Below are 27,810 nucleotides of genomic sequence, written 5' to 3'. Positions count from 1 at the left end.
GCGTACAGAGGGCGGGTCGTAGGTGGCTCCGGGATGCTCTGCGGGAAGAGACGGGGCGGTAGTGGTCTTGACGGACGTGCAATTGAGCCAATGGTTGCGTGAAGGCGGAAGACTGGCTTCCAATGGCCTCGGTGAGGAGGTGGAGCTACTGGAGGCCGAGCAGCGCTGCGTCGTACACGGTGAGAGTGGTGGGAAGGGCCTGACAGACATTCGAACAGACCAATAGTCATGGAAAAGAGGGAGGAGGGCGGCCAATGGTAACGGTGAGGGGGCGGGGCGGTGGTGGGGCGGGGCGGGCGGACGCTCCGCAGCGCTGTGTGGGAAACGGTGGGGGCGGGACGGCCGCGACGGACGTGCACAGGGACCAATGGTTGCTGGAGGGCGGGCGGCCAATGGCGGCGGCGCGGGCGGGGGCGGGGCGGTGCGGCGCTGTGCGGGAAGCTGCGGGCGGCGGCGGCCGCGGCGAGGCTGAGGTGAGCGGAGCGGTGGGCCCGGCCGCGCGCGGGAGCCGCGGGGGGCTCAGGCGGCGGCGAGCCGGGCTGCGGGCGGCCGCGCAGCTGTGGCGCGGCCATGGGTGCGGGCCCCACGCGCGGCGGGTTTTGTTCCGGGAGGGCGAGGCCTGCGCGGTCGGGCCCGGGACGCGGGGCGCGAGGGCGGCGGGCGGGGGGCCGGGGCCCTCGCCCTCCCGCAGCCGCTCAGCGCGTCCCCTTTCAGCAGGTCGCACGGGGATCCGGGCGGACGGGACGCGGCGCCGGGTCGGCCTCCGGCCTCCGGGTGTCCCCGCCGCGCGGAGCATGCGGGCGGGTCCCCGCCGCCGGTGAGAGGGAGATGGGGACGCAGGGCAGCCCGGCGAAGAGCTACGACTACCTGCTCAAGTTCCTGCTGGTGGGGGACAGCGATGTGGGCAAGGGCGAGATCCTCGAGAGCCTGCAGGACGGCGCGGCCGAGTGCCCCTACGCCTACAGCAACGGTGAGAGCGCGGCCCGCGCCCGCAGCGCCTCGGGAGGGGCTGCCCCTGCCCCCTGTCCAGCCTCGCCCGCCGCAGAGCCTCTTCCAGGCGCGGCCCTGCGCGGCCCAGCACGGGCTTCCCGTGCCCAGGGCTGACCGGAGCTGCGGGGGCAAGCGCGGCCTGCGTGAAGTGCGCTCTGACCCGCCTGCCGGGGTAGCGTGGGCTCCGCAGTCACCTCCCGCGAAGTCAGGGCGTCTAACAGGAGCCCCCGCAGGCGGCCGCCTACCCCAGCGCCGGGAGGCTGCGCTTCTGAGCCGAGGCTCAGCGCGGCCTCCTCTCTGTAGTTCAAGTGTGACACCGCCCAGCAGGGAGCAGGCCTTCGCAGCTCGCGTCTCTTTTCTTTCTCACCACGTTCACCTCAGGTGGAGGCCCCCAGCTTGGCGTTTATGGTCAGTTCCGCAGTCGGCCTGACACCTCGAGTGTCAGCTTCAGGCGTTTTTAGGGGACAGTGGACAGCGACCTTCGGAGGAAGGAGGGCTTTCGTCGTGCCGGGTCGAGTTGGTGGCCTCCTGGCTGCTGGGAGGAGAGGGCTGTCCTGGGCTGCACTGAGCTGGGCCTGGGGCTGGCCTGGCCTGGGGCAGGGGTGGGGCGGGCCGGCTGGACACCCGCGGGAAGGCCCGGCCCCGTGAACACGGTCGGCTGGGAGGTGCGTGAGGAAGAGTGGGCCGGAAGCGTGGGTCGGGGTGCGTGTCCCGCGGTGGGCGTCCTGTGGAGGCTGCAGTCTGTGGGGTCCAGGTGGCGAGGGCCTATGACATGGCTGGGGGGTTGTGCCGGCGCGCCCTGTGGCCTGCTGCTTGCGCACGCCAATGGCCGGGCCAGCGCCCGCTCCCTAGAGGCTGAGGACTCTCCGCCTCCTGCTCGAAGAAACCCGGCCGGTGACTCTCAGAGCGCATCTTGTGCGGGGCGCTTTGGCGGATGTGTGAGTGGCCCGGGCGCCGCACTAGGGGCTTTTTTCTAAGTTGCTGTGTGCGTGTCTAAGTGCCTCAGTGTATGCGTTTAGCGCAGGAGGCCGCGGAGGGCACGGCCTGCGACAGCTCTGCAGGTGCCCTGCCCAGACTTCCTGGGACACAGGTCGTCTCCTGAGCATGGCGCTGACTTGCCCCGGGCCTTTCGGTCTCTAAAAGCAGCGTGTTTACCTCCTCAGCACTGTGCTCTGCGGCCCTCCCTGCTGCAGCGCCAGGCCCTGTCAGGCCCGCCTGGCCACCTGAGCGTGGCCGCTGGGCAGCTGCATCGCGTGGAGGTTGCCTTTCCGGTCTTCTTGTCTGACGGCTGTGGAGGGTGTGGATTAGCGAGCTGCTGCCAAGTGCTCCTCTTTCTGGGACAGGTCCAGCAGGTGCCTGCAGCCCCCGCCCGCAGGCCCGGAGGGCGCCTCGTCAGCAGCGGGGAAAGAGGAGCCTGGGATTTGCTTTTAGCAGGGGAGGAAAAATGCACGCGTCACCACGGGTGCAGGAGGGCCCTGTCGGCACCACCGGCCACCGAGTGTGGACAGCAGACCCCTGCCTCTGGCCAGACTGCGTCCAGTCATGGTTGCCCTGAGCCTGCTCCTGGAGGCTGGCGGCGTGTGTGTGTGTGTGTGTGTGTGTGTGTGTGTGTGTGTGTGTGTAGGAGCGCGAGGGGCTGGGCCGTGCCCTCCTGAGGGTAGGCTGAGCCTCGGCGGCTGATGCCCAGCGCACAGCCAGGCAGGCGGAGCTGCAGCCGCTCGCCGGAGGGACAGGCCTGCCTTCCTCCTCAGTCTCTCCACCAGGGCGTGGGGCGTTGCCACACTTCCTGTGGCACGCTGCCCGAGGTGGGGACAGGGTTGTAAAATGGGAACACCTTCCTGAGGCGGCAGCGATGGTCAGACTCTGTCTTTCAGAGCTGACTCTGCTGGGAGACCTGGCATGACGTCGAGTCGGCGCACGCCACCTGGGTAGCACCGGCTGTGTGGCATAGGCGGGAGAAGGCAGGTCCGGTGTCTGGGGTCCTCGAGGGTCACGTGCGTAGCATGAGGACCAGGCCTTGTGACCAGGGTGCCCAGCACTCCTCCTTGGGCAGTGGTTGGGGAGCCCTGGAATAGCTTAGCTCGGGCACTCGGCTCCATGAGAGCCTGTCTTTCCTCGAGGGGCGTCTGCCTGCTGGAGTCTTTATCTTTCTGCTCTGGTGAAAGGCATGCCTGTACTCCTCTCTCTCCTCTGGTTGAGTGTTGTTCTCGTGTACTTCCTTGAGCACAGGTGCTGTGCGTCCTTGCCTCAGGTGTGGGAGCCTGCTTGTCACGGGAGGCTGTGCTGACTCAGGCAGGCACTGCGGGGTGGAGGACACCGGGAGGGACCCAGGGCCCAGCCCCGCACCATGTTCCCTGACTTGGCATTGTGTGCACTGTCCTTGTGTCCTCACTAGGGTTCAGGGCCCGGCCTCCTGGCCCCTCTTGTCTCTTCAGTGTCATTCACCAAACCTGATGGCAGCCAGGTGGCTCCGGTGGGCCAAGGCTCGTCTGGCAGGGACGTGCGCGCTCGTCCACCTCTCCAGCCTCGCAAATGTGGCATCGGAGCAGCTTCTTGGCGCTGGCCCCTGGGCAGGGCAGTGCAGTGTGGGCCCACCCAGTGCTGGGGGTGCTTGCTCTGGCGATTCTGACAGTACTGAGCTCCAGGGCCTTTTCTCCTTCTTGGAGATGCAGTGGTTGGGGAGTGGTTGACGTCCCCTTCCCGGACAGGACGGCAGAACGCCTTGTCTAGTCCACGCGACCACTGGGGACTTGGCTCCAAAGCCCTGGAGACGGGCAGCATCTGGCAGGACGCGAGCTCACAGGAGCAGCTTCTACCCTCTCGAGCGCAGACCGCGGGTTCCTGTGGGCTCCAGCAGCCGCTGGGTGCGTCCCCAGAGACCCACGAAGCACCTGCTGCCACGCGCACGCCTGCTCTCGTTCCCGTCGCTGTCCTCCGCTTCGGGGCCCCCGGGCCAGCCAGTTGTTGTGCGGTGCCGCGTCCTGGAAGAGTCTCAAGTGGGCCATGGCGACAGGTCCCGGGCCCTTTCTCCAGGTCTCTGCGGGAGCGTCTTGGCCCAGCAAGACGCCTGGCCAGCCAAGGCCGCAGCCAATGGTGCTGGCGAGGTCTCCGCCCTGGGTGCTGGCGTGGGGCTCCCGCCTGCCGCGCAGTGCCGAGAAGGCCCTCCCCCACGAGGAGCGGGCTTCAGGGAGCTCCCCTCCACGGTCTCGTCGAAATTACGCTCCTCGCCACGTTTCGAGGGTTGGACTGGACTGGCCTTTTCTGAACTCTCAGAAAACGAGTGAGGAGATAGAATGTCTTCAGTTTTAAGTTTTTTTCCTGCCTAGTCTTTCTTTTCCTTTTAACTTTCAGTGTTGCTACAAGGTCTAAAATAACCAAGCAAGTGCCTGAGCGGCCACAGGCAGTGAGGCCGAGCCAGGCTACTCTGCAGAGCGGGCGGTCACGCCGCGGACGCAGACCATGCTGTCAGGGCTCCTCCAAGAAGATGGAACTAAACGCAGCAGGGTGTCGGGGACACCAGGGAGGGGAGGACGGGAAAGAACCTCTGTGCCTCCTGTTTTATTTGAAAACTGTAACTGGGAAGAAGAGACAGAGGTGGTCTCTGACCAGCTGGCCCTTTCCAGGGGGTGTTGGGCAGAGGACAGTGGATTTGGGGGGGCCACCCCTGTGGGTGCTGGAGCTGGGAACTCATCGCTTGGGGGCTGGCCCAGCAGTGGTTTGAGGAAGAAAGGAAAGGTCTTCAGCTTCCAGGATCCTGGCCCTGGGAAGTTTCAGGAAGAACGCAGGGAGGTGGCTCAAGCAGTTGAGCACCCGCCTCCTGCACGGGTGGTCCCAGGCTCGGTTTCCGGTGTCTCTTGAGAAAATCAAAAACAAACAACAAGCGAAACAAATGACAAAACCAACCCAGAGAACGTGATGTGGCTCAGTGGTTGAGCACCAGCTTCCCACGTAGGAGGCCCCAGTTCGTCAAAAAAAAAAAAAAAAAAAAGGAATGCAAGGAAGAAGGGAAAAAGGGTTACTGGCCGGATTTCCTGCCCTGGTCGCTGGGGAGAAGAAAGCCGTGGTAGCGAGCAGCAGCTCCGATGGGAGAGGCAGCAGCAGGCCCAGGCAGGTGTAGGGCACAGAGCGTGGGCAGGACGGGGTCCCATGAATCCTTGGGGAAGGAGGGCACGTAACAGGGAGCCTGACGGAGGCCGATGCAGGAGGCTGCACGGGCTTCACTGCCGCCACACGCTCGTGGAGCTGGCGGGCAGCTCCAGCTCTCTCACCAGCACCAGCCTCTTGCCAGGACAGGAGTGTGGGATACGCGCTCGGTGCGTGGACGCATGCCTTGGTGAAGCAGAGGAGCGACAGGGTGCGAGCGGTCCACTGAGGCCTGTGGCCGAGGGGGGCAGGCCCTGGCAGGCACGGGCTGGGGGCCATGGGGGCCCAGCAGGCAGGCCCAGGCCTCCGACCTTCACACTCTGGAGGTTTGCGGAGAGGCTGGGTCTGGCCTTCCAGCTAGGACGAGCGGGAGGGTCGGCGCGCAGCGGCAGCCTGCTGGGTCCCAGGCCGCAGCGTGGAGGCACTGCCGACAAGGGGAGTCTGGACGAGTCGGTGCCGGCGCGGGGTTCGGACAGCTGCGCTGAGGCATGCATCCAGCCTGCAGGGAGCGGCCGAGGAGGAGAAGGGCGGTCTGCGCGGCCGTGGGGGACAGCCTCCTGCGCCTGGCCCTGGTCCCGATGGCGGGCAGGGGTCCTCTGCTCCTGTGCAGCTGCCAGCTTCTCCCTGAGGATGTGCGAGCCCTGGGCAGTGACACTGCGGCCAAGCCTCAGCGGCAGGACCCCTTCCTGGGGGAAGGACTTGTCCTCTCACCTCCGAGGATGGTGGGGACCAGAGGGCTGAGACGGGTCCCCTCGCAGGCCCGGGAAGTGTGGGGAGGACAGTCCAGGGCCGACGTCCAGGTGCAGGAGCGCGTCCTCCCTGTCGCACTCTGGGCCCGGGCTAGGCTTGGAAGCTCCCACAGACCGGACGGGCTCACAGTGGGCACCGACGGCAGTCCCCTGGTGCTGTGGTTCTGGCCGGGGCTGCGGCCGCCGGCCCCTGGGCCAGCGTCCACGGCCAGCTGGGGTTTCTGCGTCCATTCCGGGTCTGGGAGGGGAGGTTCGCGGCTTAAACGACCTCATCGGGAGTGCCCAGAAGAGCTGCTCCTTAGTGTGGCAATCAGCGGTCAGTGCAAGGACACGGGAGCCGCGGCTGGCCAGTAGTGACTGGTGCCTGCTATCCCTCCTCGACACCCTCCATGCCCGTGCCGGCCATATCGGCAGTTTGCACTCCTGGGCGAAGCGCATCCTCCCTCCTCCTGCCGCCTCTACTGCGCGTGGCCTGGTCCTCCGTCTCCCTGGGGCTGTGCCTTGAGCCCTCAAAGGCCGGGAGCATCACGAGGGGTTTTCTCCCAGAAACGCTGTCTGCTCCGGGTGTGGCCCTGGCCTGATGGTCGAGTCTGAGTGCAGCAGGACAGTCTGCAGCGAAGGCGTAAAGCCTGTGGAGCTGGGCGCACACTCAGGCTGGCACACGTGCACTCACACACCCTCGCGTGCTCACGGCCGTCTCGGGCCTTGGGACTGGTCCTGGGGCTATGGTCTGAGGCAGAGCGCCTGGGCGGGCCGCCTCCGGGATAGGATGTCGGAGGCCCTTGAAGCTTCTGGGTCACTTTTTGGACCCTGCGTGAGCAGCTGATGGCAGGGCTCACGCGGACCGAGCGAGAGCCTCCTTGCAGGGCATCCATCACACGCAGCAGCGAGAGGCATGTCCCGATCACGTCCCTCATACCCTCAGGCCTGGGCAGGAGGCTGCAGGGACTGTGGCCAGAGCACGGTGTGGGGATGCAGGCGGCGCTCTGGGACAGCGCTTTGACCGTGGGTTGGGAATGCACACGGCTTCCCGCTGGGGTGAAGGACAGGCTCTGAACTGTGGGGATTAGGGGCCAGGAAGGAAAGAGAAACCATGGCCCTGGAGAGAGGGCAGCCCCTGCCCCAGCACGGCCGTTCGCTGAGGCGCGTTTGGAGCGTGCGCTGTCTCGGCCCGCTCTCCTGCTGGCGGGCCCGGGGCTGGTCCTGGCAGTGCTTCTGGGAGGTGCGCGGCTGTGCTTCCGGGGCGTCCTGGGCTGCGGTGAGTGGCCGGCCGTAGGCGACGCTGCCCGGCGGCCTTCCCGGCAGCTGCTCCAGGCCTGTCCTGGGGTGTGGGGCTCCCGCCAGCCAGGCGGAGCGTCCCTGTCTCTCACTCTAGATCGCTCCAGGGCTTTCAGTTTGTACCTAATTTGTAGTAGAAAACTGCCTTTGCGCGAGTCATTTAGTTACTTGGATCTTTGCGTTTGTTTCTGTTGCTGCTGTAACCAATTACGTCAGGTTTAACAGCTTAAAGCAGCACAGGTGCGTCCCTTCCAGTGCTGGAGGCAGGTGCTGCAGGCTGCATCGTGCTGCAGCCTGAGGGAGACCCCGCTTCTCGCTCGCTGGGCAGGGGGCAGGAGTCGGCTCGGAGGTGTAGCACTGAGGCCCTGCCTCCTGCTGGCCGTGCACCACGTGCTGCTCCCACCCCCAGAGCCCACCTGCACTCTCGGCCCATGACCCCTTCCTCCATCTTGACAGCTGGCAGTGGACACGCGAGTCGCTCTCGTGCTGCGATCCCTTGTCCTTCCACCTCGATCTGACCCTGCTGGGAAAGGGCCGCGGCGTGGAAGAACCGGTGTACCTGGCCGGCCCACTGGACAGTGCAGTCCCCTTCCGGCCACAGTCTCTCTGCCATCTGCAGAGCCCCTGGCCATGTCAGGAGGCATATCTACAGGCTTTTGGGGAGAGCATGGACGTCTTTGGGGGCCGTTCTGCTGACCTGTGCCTCTGAAAAGTGCCTGTTGTTTTGTGTTGCTGGAGCTGTGTGGGCTGGGCCTGAGGCGTGTGCGCTCGTGTCTCTGTTTTGGGCCTCCTGTGTCACTCACAGGTGCTTCGTGTGAAGAGTACCCGCAAAACGTGCGCTGGCAGCAGGCAGCGCCGCGCCTCACGGTGTGCGTCAGGGCGTGGGGCAGCCTAGCTGGGTGCTCTGCTCTAGGACAGGGCTGGTCAGGGCTGGGGTCTCCCCTGAGGCTCGCCAAGGGAAGGACAGACTTCCCTCCCACGTGGCCTTGTCAGCACTCAGCCTCTAGTGCACCATCAGGCCCCCCTCGGGCCCTCGGGCCCCAGGCCTCTCACTGGGCAGGGGGCTTCGTCAAAGCCAGCAGGGGAGGGAGCCCTGGAGAGCCCACCAGCGAGATGGCACCCAGCCTTGTCACCACGGCGGTGCCTGGCCCCTCGGCCGTGCTCTGTGGGGCCGAAGCCCCAGGTCCTGCCCGCACTCCAGGAGAGGGCGCTGGGGCGGGGGTGCCAGCCAGCGGGGTCCTGGAGCCGCCCAGAGCCTGCCTGCCTGCTGCCCAGCATCACTTCAGGTCACCCAAGTCGTGCGTCCACTGAGGAGGCGTGGAGCCCCAGCCACGCTGTGGTGGCGCCTGGTGCGTTCCATGGCCCTTGCCCCTGGGGGAGGCGCCGCCTGTGCCGGCCGAGGTCCTGGCCACACCAGCCCTTGTGGTGCTGGAGGACAGCTGCTCTTCAGTCTGCCCGGCAGGCTGGCTGGGCAGGGGTCTGGGGGCGCGCCCGGGTGCCGCCGACCTCCACGAAGCCCCTGGGTCCCGGGAGACCTAGGCCCGCCGCCTGCGTTCTGCCGGCCTGGGGGCCTGGTGGGAGCTCCGTCTCCCTGCCTGGCGATGGACGTGGCGGCCGCTCAGGCCTGGGGCTGGACCCTGGCGCCACGGCCAGGGCTGAGCGGGCATCCTGCTGAGAACCCACAGGAGGTGGCTTGGTCACCGGCGGCCTCGCCTGGGCTGTACTCCCCGGAATTGAGATGGGGTGCTCTGTGTAGAAACCAACAACCCAGGCTGCCGGTGGAGCGGGCGTGCCGCGGAGTCGCTGCCTGCTGAGCGTTCAGTGGTGGGCGCACATGTGGCGCAGCGCTTCCGGGCATGCTTCCGACCAGGCAGGGAAAGCCCAGCCCGGGAGGTGAGGCTTCAGGTGGGGTCTGGCCAGGAGGAACTGTGTGGGAGGGTCTGCTCTCCCCTGACGCCAGGCGGCGGCGCAGCTCAGGTGCTGTCAGTGCCCTCACGGGCAGACGGTCGTGAACATTTTCTCTTTGATTCCTTTTTTTTTTTTTAATTTTGTCTTTTTTAAAAAAATATACATAGATCACAAAAAATGTTACATTAAAAATGTAAGAGTGTCCGTATACTGCCCCCTACTCCTCCCATGTCAACAGTCTCCATCATTGTGGCACATTCATTGCCTTTGGTGAATACGTCTTGGAGCGCTGCTGTGCCGCATGGATTATAGTTTACCTGTAGTTCACACTCTCCCCCAGTCCATGCAGTGGGCTGTGGCAGGCTATGCAGTGTCCAGCATTTGACCTCTTAACACAGTCGTCGTTTTCTGGCCAATGCTAGGAATGTTTTAAAGTTCTGTGGCTTTTAATTATATTGGAAAGTAGGGGGACAACTCTACACGTAGACGTTAGCATTTCTTCCAGACTTGAGTCTCGAAGGACACCTGGGAGCAGGGAGTGCTGTGTGCCTGGCTCTCTCCCAGCTCTCCCTGTGCAGGAAGCTCCAGCTGGCCCTGGACTCGGTACGTGGGACCTGTCCTCACCCTTGAGATGGGCATGTGCCAGGCTGTGCCTGTCTGATGGGGTCTTCATTGCAGCAGGCCCCTACGCCCTCAGAGCGGTGGAGATCAAATGGAAAATAGCACGCTACCTTGATTTCCACACCCTACGTAAAGCGGGGGGCAGCGCAGGGCTGAGCGGAAGCGAGCGCTCTGGTTCTGTCGTGTGTCTGTGACCACGTTGCCATCTTCCAGGAGTGAAGGTGGGTTTCAGTGTCGGGCACATCGCCCTAATTCATACAGACACACTGCCGTTACCATGCGTCGTGTTAGTCAGCCGAAGGGGTGCTGTTGGAAAGTTCCAGAGATCCCTTGGTTTCTATCAAGGTCTGTACTTGGAGTAGAAGCCCGCCCTCACAGGGCCTGAAGAGCCCAGGGTGCTTGCTGCAGCTTGGAGCGGGACGGGTGCGCTCTGCGTGGTGTCTCAGGGCCTCCTGTGTCAGGCTCTGGCAGGGGCTCAGCTCCTTCCTTTCCGGCCTGCTCAGCTGCTCTCTTCTCTCCAGCTGCAAACTATCAGGCGAATGTCTCATCTCTCCCCTGGGCTCCAGGCTCACACATGACTGCTCGCTCCCTTCTTGTGTGTCATCTTGGGTGAGTGTCCATTTCTAGCAGCCCACCAAGCAGGGGGGGCGCACCCTGAGTCACACCCTACTGACCTGGTTGAGTCAAAGCCCTAAACTGATTTTATCAAGTTAACATAAAACCTTTCAATTTAATACAAAGGGTATCACCCAGAGAAATAGAATGAGTGTACAAACTTAATCTTTCTCTTTTTGGGATTCATAAATAATCTCAAACTCCCTCGTGTGTATATCACACAGCTCCTCGGAAAGGGTGGACAGTTTGGCAGGTGTGACATACAGCACACTCTGGAGCCGCTGGCCAGCTCCTTGGGCGAAACGCTGCGCCGGCCTGCTCCGGCCAGCAGACTGGTCCTCACAGCTCTGCAGGAGAGTGGCCGGGGCAGGAGCCGGAGGGCCTGCGACAGGCTGGCTCTGCCTGAGCCCCAGAGGCCACCGTGGGAGGCGGGCTTGGGGGTGAGGGCAGAGGTGGCTGGCGGCGGCACAGCCTGCACCGGCTTCCTGATGATGCGGGAGTGCACGCCGTGGTGAACTCCCTGCCACCAGGATGCCAATGCCATCCAGGATTTTTTTTTTTAAGATTGATTGATTGATTGAGTTACTTCTCCCCCCCACCCTGGTTGTCTGTTCTCTGTGTCTGTTTGCTGCATCTTTTTTCTTTGTTCGGTTCTGTTGTTGTCAGCGGCATGGGAATCTGTGTTTCTTTCTGTTGCGTCATCTTGTTGTGTCAGCTCTCCGTGTGTGCGGCACCATTCCTGGGCAGGCTGCACTTTCTTTCGCGCTGGGCGGCTCTCCTTATGGGGTGCACTCCTTGGGCGTGGGGCTCCCCTACGCGGGGACACCCCTGCGTGGCAGGGCACTCCTTGCGCGTATCAGCACTGCACGTGGGCCAGCTCCACACAGGTCAAGGAGGCCTGGGGCTTGAACCACGGACCTCCCATGTGGTAGACGGAAGCCCTAACCACTGGGCCAAGTCCGTTTCCCGAGAGAGTTGACGCTTTAAGCAACCTTTTTGGTGTCTTCCCACCATTCTGCCTTCCTTCTCCTCCTCTTCCTCCTCTTCCTCCTCCTCTTTCTGGAACCCCTGCTATGAAATCCCACCTCTGAGGGCAACTGAGGCAGCGGCCCGAGAGCTGGCACGTTGGCAGAGCGGCCCCACACCAAGGCCAGGCGCGGCTTTGCCGTGGCTCCTCCCTGCCCTGGATGGTCTGGTCTCGTGCGCCCTGAGGGTCAGCAGGGCTGAGGCCAGCACTGCAGTGACGCAGGGGCCAGGGGTCCCGGGGGCAGGGGAAGGGTGTGGGGCCCACAGGTCCTCGGACCCTTTCCATACAAACACTCTGCAGCCTCTTCTTTACTGTCCTGAAAAAAACGAAATTCACAGAAAACACATTCTACCTGTGCTCACAGTATGAAAATACACCCGTGTGTCCACACGCAGGTGTAACACGAGGAAGAAGGGGGTGTGACCTGGAGTAAGGCTGCTTGTGCTTGAGGAAGTGCTGGGCACAGCCAGACTGCAGGGGGGCGTGGAGAGCGAGATCCCTCCACCTGTGCGAGGAGCGCCCGGCAGCGCAGATGGGGGTCCGTTCAGGCCCACCTGAGCAGCTTCCTCCAGGACGAGTAATTCCTGGTGACATTCTGAACAAACAGTGCTGCCTCCTTCCTGCACGTGCAAGTGGCCTTGCTGGTGCTCGAGGGATGGGCGACGAGCTCGGCAAGCTGAGGCCTGCCCCAGGGCAGAGGACGCGCGGGCCAGAAGGAGAAGCCCCCCCGGGCTACCTGAGCAGTGATGCCTGAGAAGCTCCCCCACAGGCTCGCCGCAGGCAGCGCTGCCCTGCCGTGCCGCTGCGCCCTCACCTCCTCCCCGGCAGCCTCGGGCCCACTTCCCCATTACAGGGGAGGTCAGGCTTCTGGAAGTTACTGCTCTCCTAAAAGAGGAGGCACACGGGGCCCCTGTCCCTTTCTCACTCCTGAGAATGCAGCCGCAGTAGCAGGACCCACAGCAGCTATCTTGCATTCCTGAGAGAAGACTAAGGGAACGGCAGGGACGTGGGTGTGTGGGCAGTCAAGGCCACGGACACTCACCCAAGGCTCGTGGCCCAGGAGGCCCTGCAGGTTGGCCCCGCGCCGTGCGCCCCTGACGTTCAGCACTCTGGGGCGTTTTCAGGCTGAGGCTGAAGAGTTGGAGGCGTGAGCTCCCAGGTCCTGAGCGGCCCTGGCCCCCGCCCCCGCAGTGGGCTCCGCGTGCTCGCTCCTGCCCTGCGTCTGGCCGTCTCCGCAGGCTCGCCCTGACGGCTGCACTTCCCGGGTCCCAGGAGGACTCCCCGGTGGCCGTGGCTCAGCCCCTCGGCCCGAGGCCGACCCCATCTCTTGTTGGCTTTCCGGGATACTCGACAAACGTTGGCATGGCTTTCAGAGCTGTGTGCGCTGAGTGAGAGGCCTCTGTTGGCGGGGTGTCTGTCGCCACACCCCGAAATTCCCTGAGCCCTGTTGTCTTCCCCTCCAGGTTAGAGGGCCTGGGGCTGTCCTTGTGCAGCGGCGTGCCTCTGGAGGCAAGGGCGCTCGGCGGCGCGTGCCTCGTGTCCTGCCTGGCGACGGCCACAGGGCGGCACAGTGTATGTGGTGGGCGCCAGGCCGTGTCTGCTCTAGGGAGTGTGGGCATCACAGGCCGCCGGCGATGAGGCTGCCACGGCAGGGTAGGGGCAGCTGGCGACGAGGCAGCCACCCAGGACCCTGTCCCCACCCACCGGGGAGGTGGCACCCTTCCAGGAGGTGGACCGTGCTCCGGCGCGGTTCAGTGATGGCAGCACACATTTAGCGTGGGCCCCCGTGTTCACCATTCTCCCGCCCGCGGCTCAGTGGCACTGCCCGCACAGCGCCGCCTCGCCGTGCTCCGGCCGCACTGCCCTCTGGGCCCTGTGTGCGTGGTGGTGGAAAGGTCCTGCTGCGGTCGCCGTGCACCCCTGTGTTGGGTGGGAGTGGGGAGCCCCAGTGAGAGGGCCTTCACCTCTGCTGCAGCTGGGGGGCCTCTGTCAGGCCCCTGCCCACCCTGTGTCCAGTCACTGGCCAGCCCATCACGGCAAGTGTGGCCTGGGCGCAGTGACAGTCACCGCCTGGGCCGCCCCCAGGACCCCCCGCAGCACGGGCTCCGAGGGATGCCTCCAGCGGTGAGAAGGCGCAGCGTTGCTTGGCGGGCGCTGGGCTCTCAGAGAATGTGTGTGCCACTCCGGGCTTTGGGGTGATGGGTGCAAAGTCCAGACGCTGAAATCAGCTCAGCTCCGGCAGACCTGGCAGACGCCAGGCGGGGAGGGGCGCGCACGTGCTGCGTCGGAGGCAGGCGCCCGTGGGGCCCGCCCTGGCTGCCTGTGCCCCGGCTCGCCGCCACCTGCGCGGACCAGCTTTTGCGCCTGGGGCTTGCAGGGTTCCAGATCGGGGTCCGGGCCGCGCCAGGGCTGCCTCTGCCCCGCCCCTGCTGCTCCTGGCAGCCGTGAGTGGAGCCAGCAGGCCCTGCGCCCGGGGCGTTCTCCCGGCCCGTGGTCTGTTGTGGGGCGGGGGGGGTGTCCTCTCGCCACTTGGAAGCAATTCTTTGTGGAAACCGGTGGCCTCTGAAAAGCAACAGCACGGGGCCAGGCCGAGTGAGGCGGGCGGTAGCAGAGGCCAGCTCCGGAGGCACTCGGGCAGCGGCAGTAGCATGGGCAGCGTCTTGACACCCAGAACCCTGTGGTTGCCGTGCCTGCTCGTGCGAGGAATGGCAGGACGCGGGGGCCGGTGGCGAGTGGGCAGGGCGGCTGCCTCAGGCTCATCGGGCTGGTGTCCTGACTCCTCCCCCTCGAGTTCTGCAGCTGGATGAGGGCATGGTAACGCCCTGGGGCGTGCGAGGCAGCGCCTGCCGCCAGTGGACGTGTGGGAAGGGGACGGTGGTTTGGCCAAGGCCATGCAGAGGATGGATGGGGCGTCTGCAGGTGGGATGGCATGGGGGAGGCCTGCCGGCAGGACAGGGTGGCGTCTCGTGCGGGGGCCTCGACGCCTGCTGCTGCCACAGCCACCAGGCCCGATGAGGGCCAGCGCCTGCCCCTGCGCAGTTGGACGCGGGGCATGTTGAAGCCACAGGAGGCAGTGCTGGACAGAGGCTCTGGAGGGACCCCGGTGGGGCATGCGATGTCCCCTCCGCGTCCCTGTGGCATGCTCGCTGCGCTCGTAGCGGCACTACCCAGCGAGGGTCTCTGCTTTCACCTCATGGGCTGCCGCTGCTCCTTAGTCAAACAGCGAGAGCCTGTTGGCGCTCAGAGGACCCCCTCCGAGGCAGGGGCAGGGGTGCCTTGCGCAGCTTGCAGGTGGAGCAGGTCTCCAGCCAGGGCCTGGCCCCGCCACTGCACCCTGTGCTTTCCCTCCCGTCCGAGGCCCTGCGTCTTTTCTCTTCAGTGGTGCACTGGGAGCAGGCCGCCGCTCCGCCCGCCCCAGACACCCCGAGGGGCGGTGTGCGCCGGCGCCTGTCCGCCCTGCTGGCCTGGGCGCTGCTCCCCGGCTGAATGCCAGCCTCCGCCCGCGGGTGCCCCTGCAGCCGGGCCTGGATGTGGGTGCCGCTCCTAGGTCCCCCCAAAGCCCCCAGCAGGCTTCAGGGCCTGAGATTCTCCCCTTCAGGCCCCCCCCAGCGCCACGGGCCAGGGCACCCCACGTAGGCCTGCCCCTCCCAGCGCCACGGGCCAGGGCGTCCCACGTAGGCCTGCCCCTCCCAGCGCCATGGGCCAGGGCGCCCCACGTAGGCCTACCCCTCCCAGCGCCACGGGCCAGGGCGCCCCACGTAGGCCCCAGTGAGCAGTCCCGATGGCACGCACTGCTGCCCGCTGCCGTGCTGGAAAGGCAGCCGCAGTGCTGGGCAGTCTCCAGCCCGGACTGACTGTCGTCCTGGCTCCTCGGGCAGCCGTGCGTGCCACCCGGTCCCCCCCCTTGGGCGGCCACGCCCACACCACCCAGTGGCGCCTGCACCCCCCAGTTCCCCCCTCGCTGCTCCTTGCGAGCCGCACGTCCAGCAGAGCTGTCGCGCTGGCTCGGAGCTAACCGCTCATCTACTTATTCTCATTCCAAGACCCACCAAGTGTTTTTTCCCTTTCTTTCCTTTTCCCTCTTTTTTTTTTTGTTCTTTTGTTATTTTTATGTCAACGTTACAAATTACTCGGTTAACACAAGGTAGCAACCACAATCACTTAACGGAAAATCTGCTTTCGTAGGTGCTTATGCTCCCCTTATCTTACCATTCCTCAGTCTTGAGGGATTTGGACGAGGTCCACTCCCTGCTTCCAGCCGAGATGGGACGTAGAGGTCGAGGTCGTGGGGCAGAGGGGTGGGATTGTTTTCCCAGCCGTGGGGCTGGTCCGTCCTCGCCTTTGCTAGTTGTCCCAGCGCAGCCGGAAGACCTGCCGAGTGGGAGCTGGCTGTCTGCCTGCCGGGAGTTCTTTATTCTACAAAAGCATTGTTTTTTCTTTGATTTTACAGTCCACGTGACCAGTTGCAAAAGACTCATGGCAGTTACGTGCCTTCTAGAGAGAACAGTTGTAGCCTCTGTCGGTCTGTCTCATCCTCTGGACGCCAAGCCTGGGAGGCAGTCAGGCGCCTTCTCGGGCCCGTGGGGAGAGCCGGGCCCGTCCCAGGCTGGGGGCAGGCTGGCCCTGGGCTGGCCATGCAGGTCAGGGAGGAGGCCCTCAGGCGGGAGCACCCTGCAGGCTCACAAGGCCCGGGGGGCCTGGAGAGGGGGTGGCAGGGCTGGGGGGCACTTCCTGGTGGGGAGCATGCGGAGGAGGGCAGGGGAGGCTGGTGAACAGAGCCCTCCGCCCCCGCCCTTCCCTGTGTCCGCCCACCTGGCCCGTGCTCCCCCAGACATGGGGGCGTCTTTGGTGCAGCCCTTTTCTGACGTGAGCTGCTCTGGCCACGTGGTGCTCTCAGCAGTCTCCAGCGCCGTGATGGGCCAGCCTTCCGGGCAGCACCCCCACCCTCCGGGACGCCGACAGCGGGCTGGGTCTCCATGGCTGGTTTCGGCCTGGATGCCGTGGCGTGCACGTGGGGCTGGCTTATCTGATGAAGCTGCGACCATGGCTCTGTTTAGAAAGGACTGGCGGAGGGATGGGGAGACGCGGTTCTCTAGCAACAACCCACAGTTTTCACTGTTAATCGCAGTGGCTGAACTTTACTCTGTGCCCGCCAAGCGTCCCGTCTTCCTGACCCCGGGTACCCTCCAGCCTGTCCTCCGCCTGCCGATGTGCTGTCCTAGCTGGTTCCCCTGAGCGGAGGCAGGCAGCGCCTGCCCTCGCGTGTCAGCTTCTCCTGCTCGGCGGCGTCCCTGCGGCTCGTCCGTGCCTGTGACGGGTGCCTGGTTGCATCCACCGGTGGCTGCTGTGCGCGGGGTGCTTTCAACCACTCCGGGTGTCTGTGCGACCGTGGAGGAGCGTGACGCCAGAGCAGAGGAGTGGGACCTCACCACGTGCGCCAAAGCCCCACCCCGTCCCTCCACCAGCCTCGGGCCGCTGCCCCTGCGCCGGGCACTGAGCACGTGGCTGTGGCTCCTGTGACAGCAAGGGAGAGCGCGCCACACCTCTCTGAAAGGTGGAGTGAGAGTTCTGCTGTGGAAGAGGTGGGCTCTGGACACAGGTAGCTTGACGGGCACGGTGGGCAGGCGAAGCTCCAGCTACCAGGGACACGGTGGGGCCTAAGCCGCTCCCTGGCCAGATGCGCCGGCTTGGAGGGGCACTGGGGCACCGGGGGGGCTGGAGCGTGACCTCGGGGGTGTGGCCGTGGGGACTGCCAGTGTTGGCGCCTGTGGTCGCAGGGGGCTCACCCAGGCGTGTGGGTGGCACTTCTGCACCGGGCAGTGCGGGGGCGTGCTGCTATCCAGTGGTGGCAGGGGGCAGTGCAGCACCGGGCCTCCCCATTGCTCTGGAGGCACTGGGGATCCCGGGGCGAGCGGGGGGTCTGTCGCGGGGACCAGCATCTGTTGCCGTGGTGGAAACCACTTTCCTAGTGTCATTTGTTTATTTTTAATCTCCTCTCCTCGCAGCTTTTGATTTTTTGCGTGCTGTCTGCTGTCTGTGTCTGTTCACTGTGCGTTCTTCTGTGTCTGAATTTTTATTTATTCCCCCCCACTGCAGCTTGTTTTGCTGCCTGCTCTCTGTGTCCATTCACTGCACACTCCTCTGTGTTGCTGCTTGTCTCCCTTTTTTTGTTGTGTCACCTTGCTGAGTCGGCTCTCTGCGGCGTGTGGGCGAGCCTGCCTTCACAAGGAGGCCCCGGGACGCGAACCCAGGGCCTCCCCTATGGTAGACGGGAGCCCAGCTGATGGAGCCACAGCTGCTTCCCTCCTCGTGTTATTTTAACAGGCTCCAAAGGCCGCGGCCAGCAGGACAGCCTGAGCCGGCCACCCGCGCTGGAGCCAGAGGCTCCACTCGCTTCCTGTTGGACGGAGAAGTCCGGGGTTTCCACACGAGGACGCTGGCTCTCAGCAGACCTTGTGAGAGCTGGGGGGAGGCCCAGGGAGAAGAGGCCGGGGCTGTTTCTTTCTGAGGATTGTCTCGTCCCCTGAGAACGCAGGAAAGGACCTTACCTCACCTGAGGCTGGCCCGGCCCACGCCCTGCGTGGAGGTGAGGGCAGGCCCTGCGCCCAGCGGCACCTGTCCTGGGTCTCTGGGACCTTGCTTCTGCCCTGCCCAGCCAGGGCCCGCGAGGAGGGCCGCCCTGACGTCCACAGCCCAGGCTGGCCTGGCTGCTGTTGGTCCATTTGACCAGGAACGGCTGTGCGCCCGGTCTTTGCAGCGACCTCGGGTTCGTCGTTAGCCACCTCTTCCCGCTTGGCTGCCGTCGGCGCCAAGGGAGCTCAGGGGAGTCTGCGTGGCCTGCTGCCCGCCGCCCAGTGGTGGCCAGACCCTGGAGCAGCCACAGGCCGCAGCAGGAGGACGGGGTGGAGATGCGGCGCACGCGCGGTGCACGTGCTGTGCTGAGAGGGCAGCCTGTGGCTCCCTGTCATTGCAATGCAGGGACAGAATGTGCTGGAAGGGCGGGCCGGCCCTCCCCCCTGGGACATTGTCTAGTCGCTCAGCATGACATAAAGAGAAACGCACAGCTGGGCACAGGCGCCATTCCTGAGCTGCGCGTGGGAAGAGCAGAAGCGGGAGCAGGCTGCCCGCCTCCCCAGCTCGTCCCGCAGCCTTGCCTCCCTGCCCCCAGAGCCTGCCTCTGGGAATGTCCTCCTCCAGAGACCACCAACGGGGCCTCTGTGGGCTCTGGGTCAGGAGATGGGAGCTGGGCGGACCGCAGGGGCACGAAGGGCAGAGGCTGTCCTGGGCGCGGCTAGGGGTCTGCACCGGCAGAGGCCCAGCTCCTGAGGCCATGCGGCGGGGGGGGGGGGGGACATGCACACGCACACAGACACGCACATGCACGTGCCCAGGCCTCGTGGAATGTGTCATAAAAAGCCAAGAGATGGCCGGCCATTGTAAGCGTGACACGGGGCAAGGGACCAGACCCGGCAGGAACGCTGTCCGCAGTGGCCCAGAGTTGTGACAGTCTGATGTGGACGGCGTGTCTGGCATAGGTCCACGTGGACATGCGGCAGCTTGGCTGCTGGACCTGGTCCCTCTCCCTCCTGCCAGGGCCCCACAGCTCAGACAGAAAGGAGGACCCGGCCAGCGCGCGTCCGGGGCAACTGCGGCCGTGGGGCTCGGGCCTGCCTGTGGGTCAGCAGCACCTCCAGGGGCCTGAGCTGCAGCTCACCCCCCCGGACCAGGCTGCGCCAAGACAGCGCCTGAGGGCGCGTACCCTGGCTCCCCGCTACCCTGGAGCTGTGCCTGAGCAGAGGAGCTGCTCCTGCCTTCAGGTGGGGCCGCCGCCTCCGCCCCGAGCCCGCAGGCCTCCTGTGTGTGCTCTGCTTGCCCTTCAGCCCCCCTCTGCCCCACAGGGATCGACTACAAGACCACCACCATCCTGCTGGACGGCCGGCGGGTCAAGCTGGAGCTCTGGTGAGTCGTGGGAGGGGACCCTGCCAGCAGGTGGAGGGCCAGACATGGGGTGCAGGCTGAGGCGGGGCACGGGATGGCGTGGGGCTCTCCTGGGCCGAAGGAAGGGGGCTGGTGTGAGCCCCCTTTAAACATGAGACAGGTTCTCCTGGGACGTGGAGGCCAGAAAGTCCAGGATGGTTTTGTTCCAGCAGAACCACGAAGACGTGGTTCCCCAGTTAAAGAGAATTTTTCCGGAACGTAGAGGTTGAGAAGACGGCCCCACAGTGTTCGGCCTTCTCCAGCTTGGCAGGACGGCTCCCGGCTTGCCAGCCTAGTGGGGACTCACTCGCGCCCCCGGCAGGCTGGATTTGTGCAGGTGGAGTTTTCTAGAACAGGCTTGTTGCTATCAACTCTAGCTGCCCCGCTCTGGCCTCTTCCAGGGAGAGCTGGGGCAGGAACCCTGCTGGGACCCAGTGGGGAGGGCTCCTGGTGTGCCGGCCAAGAGGCCCGAGGCCACGTCCTCTCCTCATCCCACCCCTTGTGTTTCAGGGACACATCCGGCCAGGGCAGGTTTTGTACCATCTTCAGATCCTACTCCAGGGGGGCACAGGTAAGGCCCGCCACGGCGCTCGGCTTCCTTGTGACCACGGGCTGTCCAGCTCCGCGGGCTCTTCCCTCGGGCCGTCTGATGTGTGAGCACCAGCTATGCTCACAGTTTGTCCTGTCGGGACGGGTCCCGCCGTGGCTTCCTCCTGGGGAGCTGCCTCCCCCAGGGCGCCTCTGCTGCCCACGGCTCCTGGGGCCAACTGCTTGCAGCTTCCCCTGCGCACACTTGGTGCTGGTGTGGCCTCCCTACGTTAACGCGCCCTGCCGTCCCACACCCCAAGGCTCTGCGGGCCATTAGCCTGCTTCTAGACACCCAAGGGCGGCTGCCCAGGGTGCTCCAGGTGCACCGCCCGGCACCTCTGCAGCGCTGAGTTGACAAGGCTGGCGGTGCCTGGAGCAGCCCAGAGGCAGCTGGGACGCGCAGCTTCAACGGGGCATCCGGCTGTTCTGTGTAGACAGAGCCTCAGAAGACGGGCTCGGGTGGGGCTGGGGGCCAGGCCAGGGCCCTGGGCAGGAGGAGCAGGACGCAGAGTGGGCTTGTCCACGGCCGGGAGGACGGTGCTGCCGAGGCGTGGAGCCCTGTGCGCTCTGGGCACGCTGGGGGGCATGGGGGCCCACGGGGCTGTGTGGGGGCCATGGAGGAGGGCCCATGCAGAGTCCTGGGCGTGTGCAGCACTGGTGGACCAGGCTGCAGAGGTGCGCAGGCTGCTGTGGGCGCTGGCAGCTCCCCCCAAATGCCCCACCCTCTCAGCCTCTGGGTGGGCGCCGGTCCCGCCATGGGCACAAAGGCTTGACGGGCTCGGCGCTTCCCCCGGCATCGGGAGCTTTTCAGGGTGGACCAGGTCCGGCCCCCACAGCCCTCCTGCTGGTGGGCACCGAATCCACAGCTGATCTGAGGCGGGGGGAGGGGGGTCGCAGCCACAGGAACTCAGCAGCGGTGCGCCTGGGTAGAGCTCTGACAGGAGGGTCTGCGTGCCCTGGAGCGTCTGGGGCCACGTGCATGTGCCTCTGGAAGCCGCGCGGAGCTTGAGTTTCTCCTCAAGAGGCTGAGAGGGCGAGGGCCCACGGTGGTGACCCTGGCTGGGCACCGTTTTGTCTACACTGACGTGCACTTGGCGCCCACTTGCTCACTTGTTGCTGTCAGTGCTGAGGGGTGGAGTAGGGCCCGGCTGGTGTGCAGCCAAGGTGGGCGGGCGCGTGGGCTGCCACACTCGCTGGCCACAAACGGCCAAAACCGACCGAGACTTTCTGGGGGTCATCGCAGCTCTGAGGTGTTTGTGCCCTGTCATCCCGCCCTGGGCCTGATGACAGCGGTACTTACTTCCCAGCAGCAGTCCCATGATGAGTTCTGTTGTTTACCTTTTGTTTTGCAAAATTTCCTAACTTTTCTGCAATGAAGTGTGTATTGCTTTTAATTTTTTAAAAAAGGTTTATTTATCCTCTCTCCCCCCATTTTCTGCTGTGTCCATTCACTGTGTGTCTTCTTTGTCTGCTTGTCTTCTATTTAGGTGGCACCAGGAACCAATCCTGGGACCTTCTGGAGTTGGAGAGAGGTGCTCAATTTCTTGTGCCACCTTAGCTCCCTTGTGTGCCGCGTTTCTCATTGTCTCTCCTCTGTCTCTCTTAGTTGCGTCATCTTGCTGCTCCAGCTCTCCATGCAGGCCAGCACTCCACGTGGGCCAGCTCTCCGCATGGGCCAGTTCGCCTTCACCAGGAGGCCCCAGGAATGGAACCCTGGACCTCCTGTAGGGTAGATGGGAGCCCAATCGCTTGAGCCACATCCACTTCCCTCTCTTGGCTCTTATAAAGGATGTTTATTCTGATCTCAGCCGTAAGCTGGCACAGGGCTCATCTCTCTCCCCAAGGGTCAGCTGCTGTGTTCTCTACAAGGACAGCTATAGTCTGTCAGGCTCATCTCTCTTTCCGGGGCCATAGGATCCTCTGTGTATCTTCTCTGTGTGTCTACTTCTGTGTGAGGATCTGTTTTATCAGTCCACCAAAACATCTGGGACTCAGCACTGAGTTGCACTCTAATGACATGGTTGAATCAAAGCCCTAATCTTAATCAGACATCTCAGCTGAATCTCATGCAATCAAAGGGTTTTCACGCCCGTTTATAGAAATAATCTATATCTCTTTTTGGAATTCTTAAATAATATCAAACTTCCACAATATAACTTTCATCATTTTCTATTTCCAGAACATTTTCATCATCCCAAGCAAAATTTAGGTCACTTAAACCATTCCCCTCTTTTCTACTGTCTCTATGAATTTGCTTATTCTAAGTATTTCATAAGAAAAACTTTACAAGGTTTATCCTTCCTTGTCTGGTTTATTTTACTCAGCATGACATCTGTAAGGTTCATTCTTATTGTAGCATGGACAATTCCTTTTGATGGCTGAATAGTATTCCGTTTTTATGTACACATTTTGCTTATCCAATCACCAAGAGGTGGACACTTGGGTGGTTTCATCTTTTGTCTGTTGTGAATTATGCTGCTACAAGATTGTACAAATATCTGTCCAAGTACCTACTTTATTTCTTTTGGGTATATACTTAGTTGTGGAATTGCCGGGTCATATGGTAATTCTTGTTTAACTTTCTGAAAAACCACCAAACTGTCTTCCACAGTGGCTGCACCATTTTACATTGCCACCAACAATGTACGAGTGTTCCCATTTCTCCAAATCTCTCCAACAGTTGTTATTTTCTGTTTTGTTTTGTTTTGTCTTAATAATAGCTATCCTAGTTGGTATGAAGTGGTATCTTCTGTGGTTTTAATTTGCATTTCCCCAATGACTTGTGATGTTAGCAAGTTTTCATATGCTTTTTGGCCATTTGTGTATCTTTTTGGGGCAATGTCTTTTCAAATCCTTTGTCCATTTAACTGGGTTTTCTTTTTGTTGTTGAGTTATAGGAGTTCTTTATGTATTCTGGATATGAAACCCTTATCAGATCTGTGGTTTCTGAATATTTTCTCCCATTCTGTAGGTTGTCTTCTCACTTTCTTGATAAAGCCTTTTGATGGAGAAAAATTTTAATTTTGATGAAGTGCATCTTATTTATTTTTTCTTTTTTTTTTTGCTTATGTTCGTGATGTAAAATCTAAAAATCCATTGCCTATGACAGGATTTGAAGATATGTCCGTATGTTTTTTGTTTTTTGTTTTTTTAGGAGGTCCGGGGAATTAAACCCAGGACTTTGTACACATCCGCTTCCAAATGATGTATGTTTTATTCTAGGAGTATTGTACTTTTGGTTCTCATATTTAGGTCATCAGTCATTTTGAGTTAATTTCAGAGTTGGTCTGAGGTAGGAATCCCCTCCGTTCCTTTGCACATGGCCGTCCAGCTCTCCGAGCACTGTCTGCTGAAGAGCCTGCCCTTCCCACACACAGGTGGGAGGGTCTGTTTGTGGGTGCAGTTGCGTCCCCTTGGTCTGCACGTCTGTCCTGTGCCATTACCACGCTGTTTGGATTTGAAACCAGGAGGGGCGAGTCCTTGCCCACCACGCTGGCCTCGCCGCCAGGCGCAGGCTGGCTCCGTGGCCCGCCAGACTGAGGGCTGCCTTCCCTCCAGTGGGGCCGTAGCTTCTGGAGCCCCTGGGCCACTCGCTGTGCCGGCGAGAGAGGCCTGTGGTCCCAGAGCGGACCGCGGCCGGGGCTCCTCCCGCCGCGCAGGGCCTCGGCGGTCGGGCCTCAGTCTCGCAGAAGCTGAAGCTTGAGGAGCGGAGCACTCCCCTGCCTCCTGGCCGCGCCGCCTGCGCCTCCGTGGGGTCGTGCCACTGGCTGTGCGGAGGTGTGGGGCAGAGTCAGGTGGCCTATGGCGCTGGTTCCGCTCCCTCAGAGCCCTCCCTCAGAGCGAGGCGACGGACGGTTGCCGGGTGTCGCCATCGATTCTCCACCCGCTCGTCCTGCTGCGTGCGTCGCTGCTGGCACTCGCTGCAGCAGCCCTCCTGACACCCGTGACAGTGTCACCTCAGATATTGAGGAGGGCTGCAGCACAGTCAGCCCCGAGCTCTGCGCACAGAGTAATTGGTCTCTGGGGGATGTGACAGGAAAGTCCCCGTGGCAAATCCTGCTCCTGCCCGGCTGGTGGGGCCACCGACAGCGCCTGCAGTGACCGGTGTCCTACGCGGGAAGGTTTGGGTCAGGAAATTCAGAAACACTGTAGCTCAGCTTTCCCCCAGGTGCCCCTGGGGCGGCTTCACCGGACACACTGCCAAGGAGGGCCAGCTCCCAGCGAGGCCTCAGCTTGTGTCCCCTGGCCCGAGTCGATGCGCCCTGCCGCCTCCCCGCGTCTTCCCGCCTGGAAGGTCCCATGGCGGCGGCGCCGCTGAGACGGGGCTTCCCGCGCTCCCCCAGCGTCGTGGGCCTGGGCTCTCCGCCATCTTCGGCACTTCCAGGGCAGGGCTCTTGGTGTGTGGAGGGAGGACTGCAGAGGCCGGGCGTCTGGTGGCAGGAGGGACAGTGCGGTGCTGAGCACGGCAGCCCCCGCCGATGAGCTGGCGTGGCCACTCAGCAGAGAGCGAGGGTGCTTGGCCGGCCCAGCCCCTCTGGGCACCGTGCCCAGTGCCAGAGGCACCAGACTGCCTCATACGGGAAGCCCCAGCACCCAGCCCGGCCCCCAGCATGCCTGTCACCCCGTGTCTTGCAGGGGATCCTCCTGGTGTATGACATCACCAACCGCTGGTCCTTTGACGGCATCGACCGGTGGATAAAGGAGATCGACGAGGTGTGTCCCTGACAGCCCCTCCCCATGGGGAGCTTGTGCTGCCCCCTCCCGACTGCCCATGAGCAGCTCTGCGTGCGGTGTCCAGGCCTGGGCCCCACGCTCCAGCTGAGCGAGGAGGGGCGCAGCAGGATGGGGAGGCAGAGCGCACCCCACCTCGCATGGGTCGCTGGGGCGCTGGGGCGGCTGGGCGGCTGGGCGGGGCGGGGCCCCTGGCGCACCAGCTGTCCTGAGCCCCGGGGCCTCCCTCCAGCACGCGCCCGGGGTCCCCCGCATCCTCGTGGGGAACCGGCTGCACCTGGCCTTCAAGCGGCAAGTGCCGACGGAGCAGGCGCGCGCCTACGCGGAGAAGAACTGCATGACCTTCTTCGAGGTCAGCCCGCTCTGCAACTTCAACGTGGTGGAGTCCTTCACCGAGCTGGCGCGCATCGTGCTCATGCGGCACGGCATGGAGAAGATCTGGAGGCCCAACCGCGGTGAGCGCCGCGGCCGCCCCCTCCCACCGGCAGGGAGACCTGGAGGCCCCGCCCCCGCCCCCCGCCCCGCCCCCTCCCCACCAGCAAGGAAATCTGGAGGCCCAACCCTGGTGAGCCAGGGGCCCGCCCCCCGCCCCCTGCCCTGGCGGGGAGATCTGGAGGCCCAACCGCGGTGAGCGCCGCGGGCCCGCCCCCCAGCCCCGCCCCCCGCCCCGCCCCCTCCCCACCAGCAAGGAAATCTGGAGGCCCAACCGTGGTGAGCCAGGGGCCCGCCCCCGCCCCCTGCCCTGGCAGGGAGATCTGGAGGCCCAACCGCGGTGAGCGCCGCGGGCCCGCCCCCAGCCCCGCCCCCCGCCCCACGGGCAAGCAGATCTGGAGGCCAACCGTGGTGAGCGCCGCGCCCGCCCCCCCCAGCCCCGCGCCCGCCCCCTGCCCTGGCAGGGAGATCTGGAGGCCCAACCACGGTGAGCGCCGCGGGCCGCCCCCAGCCCCGCCCCCGCCCCGCCCCGCGGGCAAGCAGATCTGGAGGCCAACCGTGGTGAGCGCCGCGCCCGCCCCCCCAGCCCCGCGCCCGCCCCCTGCCCTGGCAGGGAGATCTGGAGGCCCAACCACGGTGAGCGCCGCGGGCCGCCCCCAGCCCCGCCCCCCGCCCCGCCCCGCGGGCAAGCAGATCTGGAGGCCCAACCGGGGTGAGCGCCCCAGCCCCGCCCTCTCCCCACGGGACTGGGAGATCTGGAGGCCCAGCCCCAGCCTGGGTGAGCCCTGCCGCCCGCCGGCCGGCCCCGCCCTCTCCGCAGCCTGGAGCTGTGGGGGCCCAACCACAGGCCTGCCCCACCCCGCTGGCCCCGCCCTTGCCCCCGCTGGCCCCGCCCTTGCCCCCGCTGGCCCCGCCCTCGCCCCAGCCTGGAGCTGTGGGGGCCCAACCACAGGCCTGCCCCACCCCGCTGGCCCCGCCCTTGCCCCGCTGGCCCCGCCCTCGCCCCAGCCTGGAGCTGTGGGGGCCCAACCACAGGCCTGCCCCACCCCGCTGGCCCCGCCCTGCCGACCCCGCCGACCCCGCCCTCTCCTCCGCAGTGTTCAGCCTGCAGGATTTATGCTGCCGCGCCATCGTCTCCTGCACCCCGGTGCACCTCATAGACAAGCTCCCGCTGCCGGTCACCATCAAGAGCCACCTCAAGTCCTTCTCGATGGCCAACGGCATGAACGCCGTGATGATGCACGGGCGCTCCTACTCCCTGGCGGGGGGCGGGGGCGGTGGGGGCGGCAGCAAGGGCAACAGCCTCAAGAGGTCCAAGTCCATCCGCCCCCCCCAGAGCCCCCCTCAGAACTGCTCCCGGAGCAACTGCAAGATCTCCTAGCAGGGCAAGCCTGCCCACTGCCCTGACAGTCACTGGCCCTCGGCTCCAGGGAGCAGGGCCCCAGTGGGGACGCGCAGAAGGTGCTCCCACAGGCCTGAGCCCACAGACTTGGCCGCACCCAGGCTGGGTAAAGGAGGGGCCCGCAGCCGCAGGCACGGGCACGCTGGCGACGGGGTGCAGGGGTGTTGGTGCTGTGGGGAGCCAGGGGAGCCTGGGGAGCCCGTTCCCGGGAGGCAGTGTCTGCCATGGCTGTGAGCCGCCCTTGGAGCGGGCCCTAAGGACACAAGGCGCTGCCGTTTTCTTATTTATAAAGATGACGTTCCGTGGGTTTTGTACATTTTTAAGGGCCATCGAGGAAGCCTGGCACAGCTCTGTGGCAAGCCCGGCTTTCCTCGCGCCTCGTCACCAGGGATGCACCCGGGGCTGTCAAGAGGGGCTGGGACAAGGGTGAGACCCACTGGCAGGCTCGCATCACTCTTGAGTTTGTCACACTTGCCCTCATGCAGTGGGGCCTGTGGGAAACGGGTGTGCTGGCCACCCTCGCGGGGGCTCCCACTGCCCTCTCGCACCCCCTGGTCCATGCTGGCAGGTGGCGGTGTTAACGCCTCACGCCCAAGCTGCCCAGGCCCCCTGGATGGTGTCCCTGTGCACCTGCTGTGCCCTGCATGTCAAGGTTTCACCGAGGGGGCAGAGGCGGGTGCCAGTGAGCCTCAGTCACCCACCCTGCGAGTCCCCTGCCCCCTCAGCCCACCCCTGGTGCAGTGACTCCTGCTGCTTCATGAAGCGCAGACTACACTTCTGGGCCCAAGCTGTGACCCTGGGATGCTGAGCCAGGGGCCAGGGCGAGCTCCACACGGTGACCACCTGCTCGGGCAGGGGCCTTAGGGTAGTGCGGGTGGCACTGGAGCCCTCCTCCAGAGACTGCTGCCCGCCCTGCTTGAGGCCGTTGCTGCCCCGTGCCCATCCCTGTACCTGCCTTCTGCTCGCGGCGGCTCCTCCCAGCGGGGGCCCCCACTGCTGCTCCTCGGGGCCCCTGGCTTCACCGCCATTCCAAGGAGGTGGTCCCCAAGAGCCTCGGCCCTGCCGGCTCTGTTCTTGACCCTTTGCTCGGCCACCCACCCCCACCCTCCAGCAGAGACAGGGTCCTCCTCTTTGGAATCATGACCGAAACCACAGACTGGGTCCTTCTGGGACGCAAACGGTGCTGCGTTGACGGTATCGACACTGCGCAGCCGCTGCTCTGACGCTCACACCATTCCTTGTTCTCTTGACCTGTTTTTATTTCTTTGTACAGTAAATGGAACTCAACTGGGGGGTCCGCATTGCTCTGTATAAACCAAAGCTTCGCGCTGGACCGGGGACTGGCAGGA

At 64.2% G+C, this 27,810-nt stretch overlaps 1 protein-coding gene across 2 annotated transcripts; it reads left to right on the top strand.

Annotated features, from left to right (window-relative positions):
* Positions 1 to 427: 427 nt before the first annotated feature.
* On the top strand, positions 428 to 27,753 carry RAB40C (RAB40C, member RAS oncogene family). 2 transcript variants are annotated; one of them, XM_058285597.2, is made up of 7 exons: positions 428 to 473; positions 718 to 970; positions 19,230 to 19,290; positions 19,819 to 19,879; positions 24,532 to 24,609; positions 24,860 to 25,082; positions 26,157 to 27,753. In XM_058285597.2, the coding sequence occupies exons 2-7, from the start codon at positions 829 to 831 to the stop codon at positions 26,438 to 26,440; spliced, it is 849 nt and encodes a 282-aa protein (XP_058141580.1). In that variant the 5' UTR covers positions 428 to 473; positions 718 to 828; the 3' UTR covers positions 26,441 to 27,753. The 2 variants fall into 2 exon arrangements, with proteins under 2 accessions (XP_058141580.1, XP_058141581.1); XM_058285598.1 differs by having other exon boundaries at positions 434 to 473; positions 715 to 970.
* The last annotated feature ends 57 nt before the right edge of the window (positions 27,754 to 27,810 follow it).

Source organism: Dasypus novemcinctus, chromosome 23, assembly GCF_030445035.2.
Source record: "Dasypus novemcinctus isolate mDasNov1 chromosome 23, mDasNov1.1.hap2, whole genome shotgun sequence".
Classification (NCBI taxonomy): Eukaryota; Metazoa; Chordata; class Mammalia; order Cingulata; family Dasypodidae; genus Dasypus; species Dasypus novemcinctus.
This window is presented reverse-complemented; position numbering and strand designations above follow the sequence as displayed.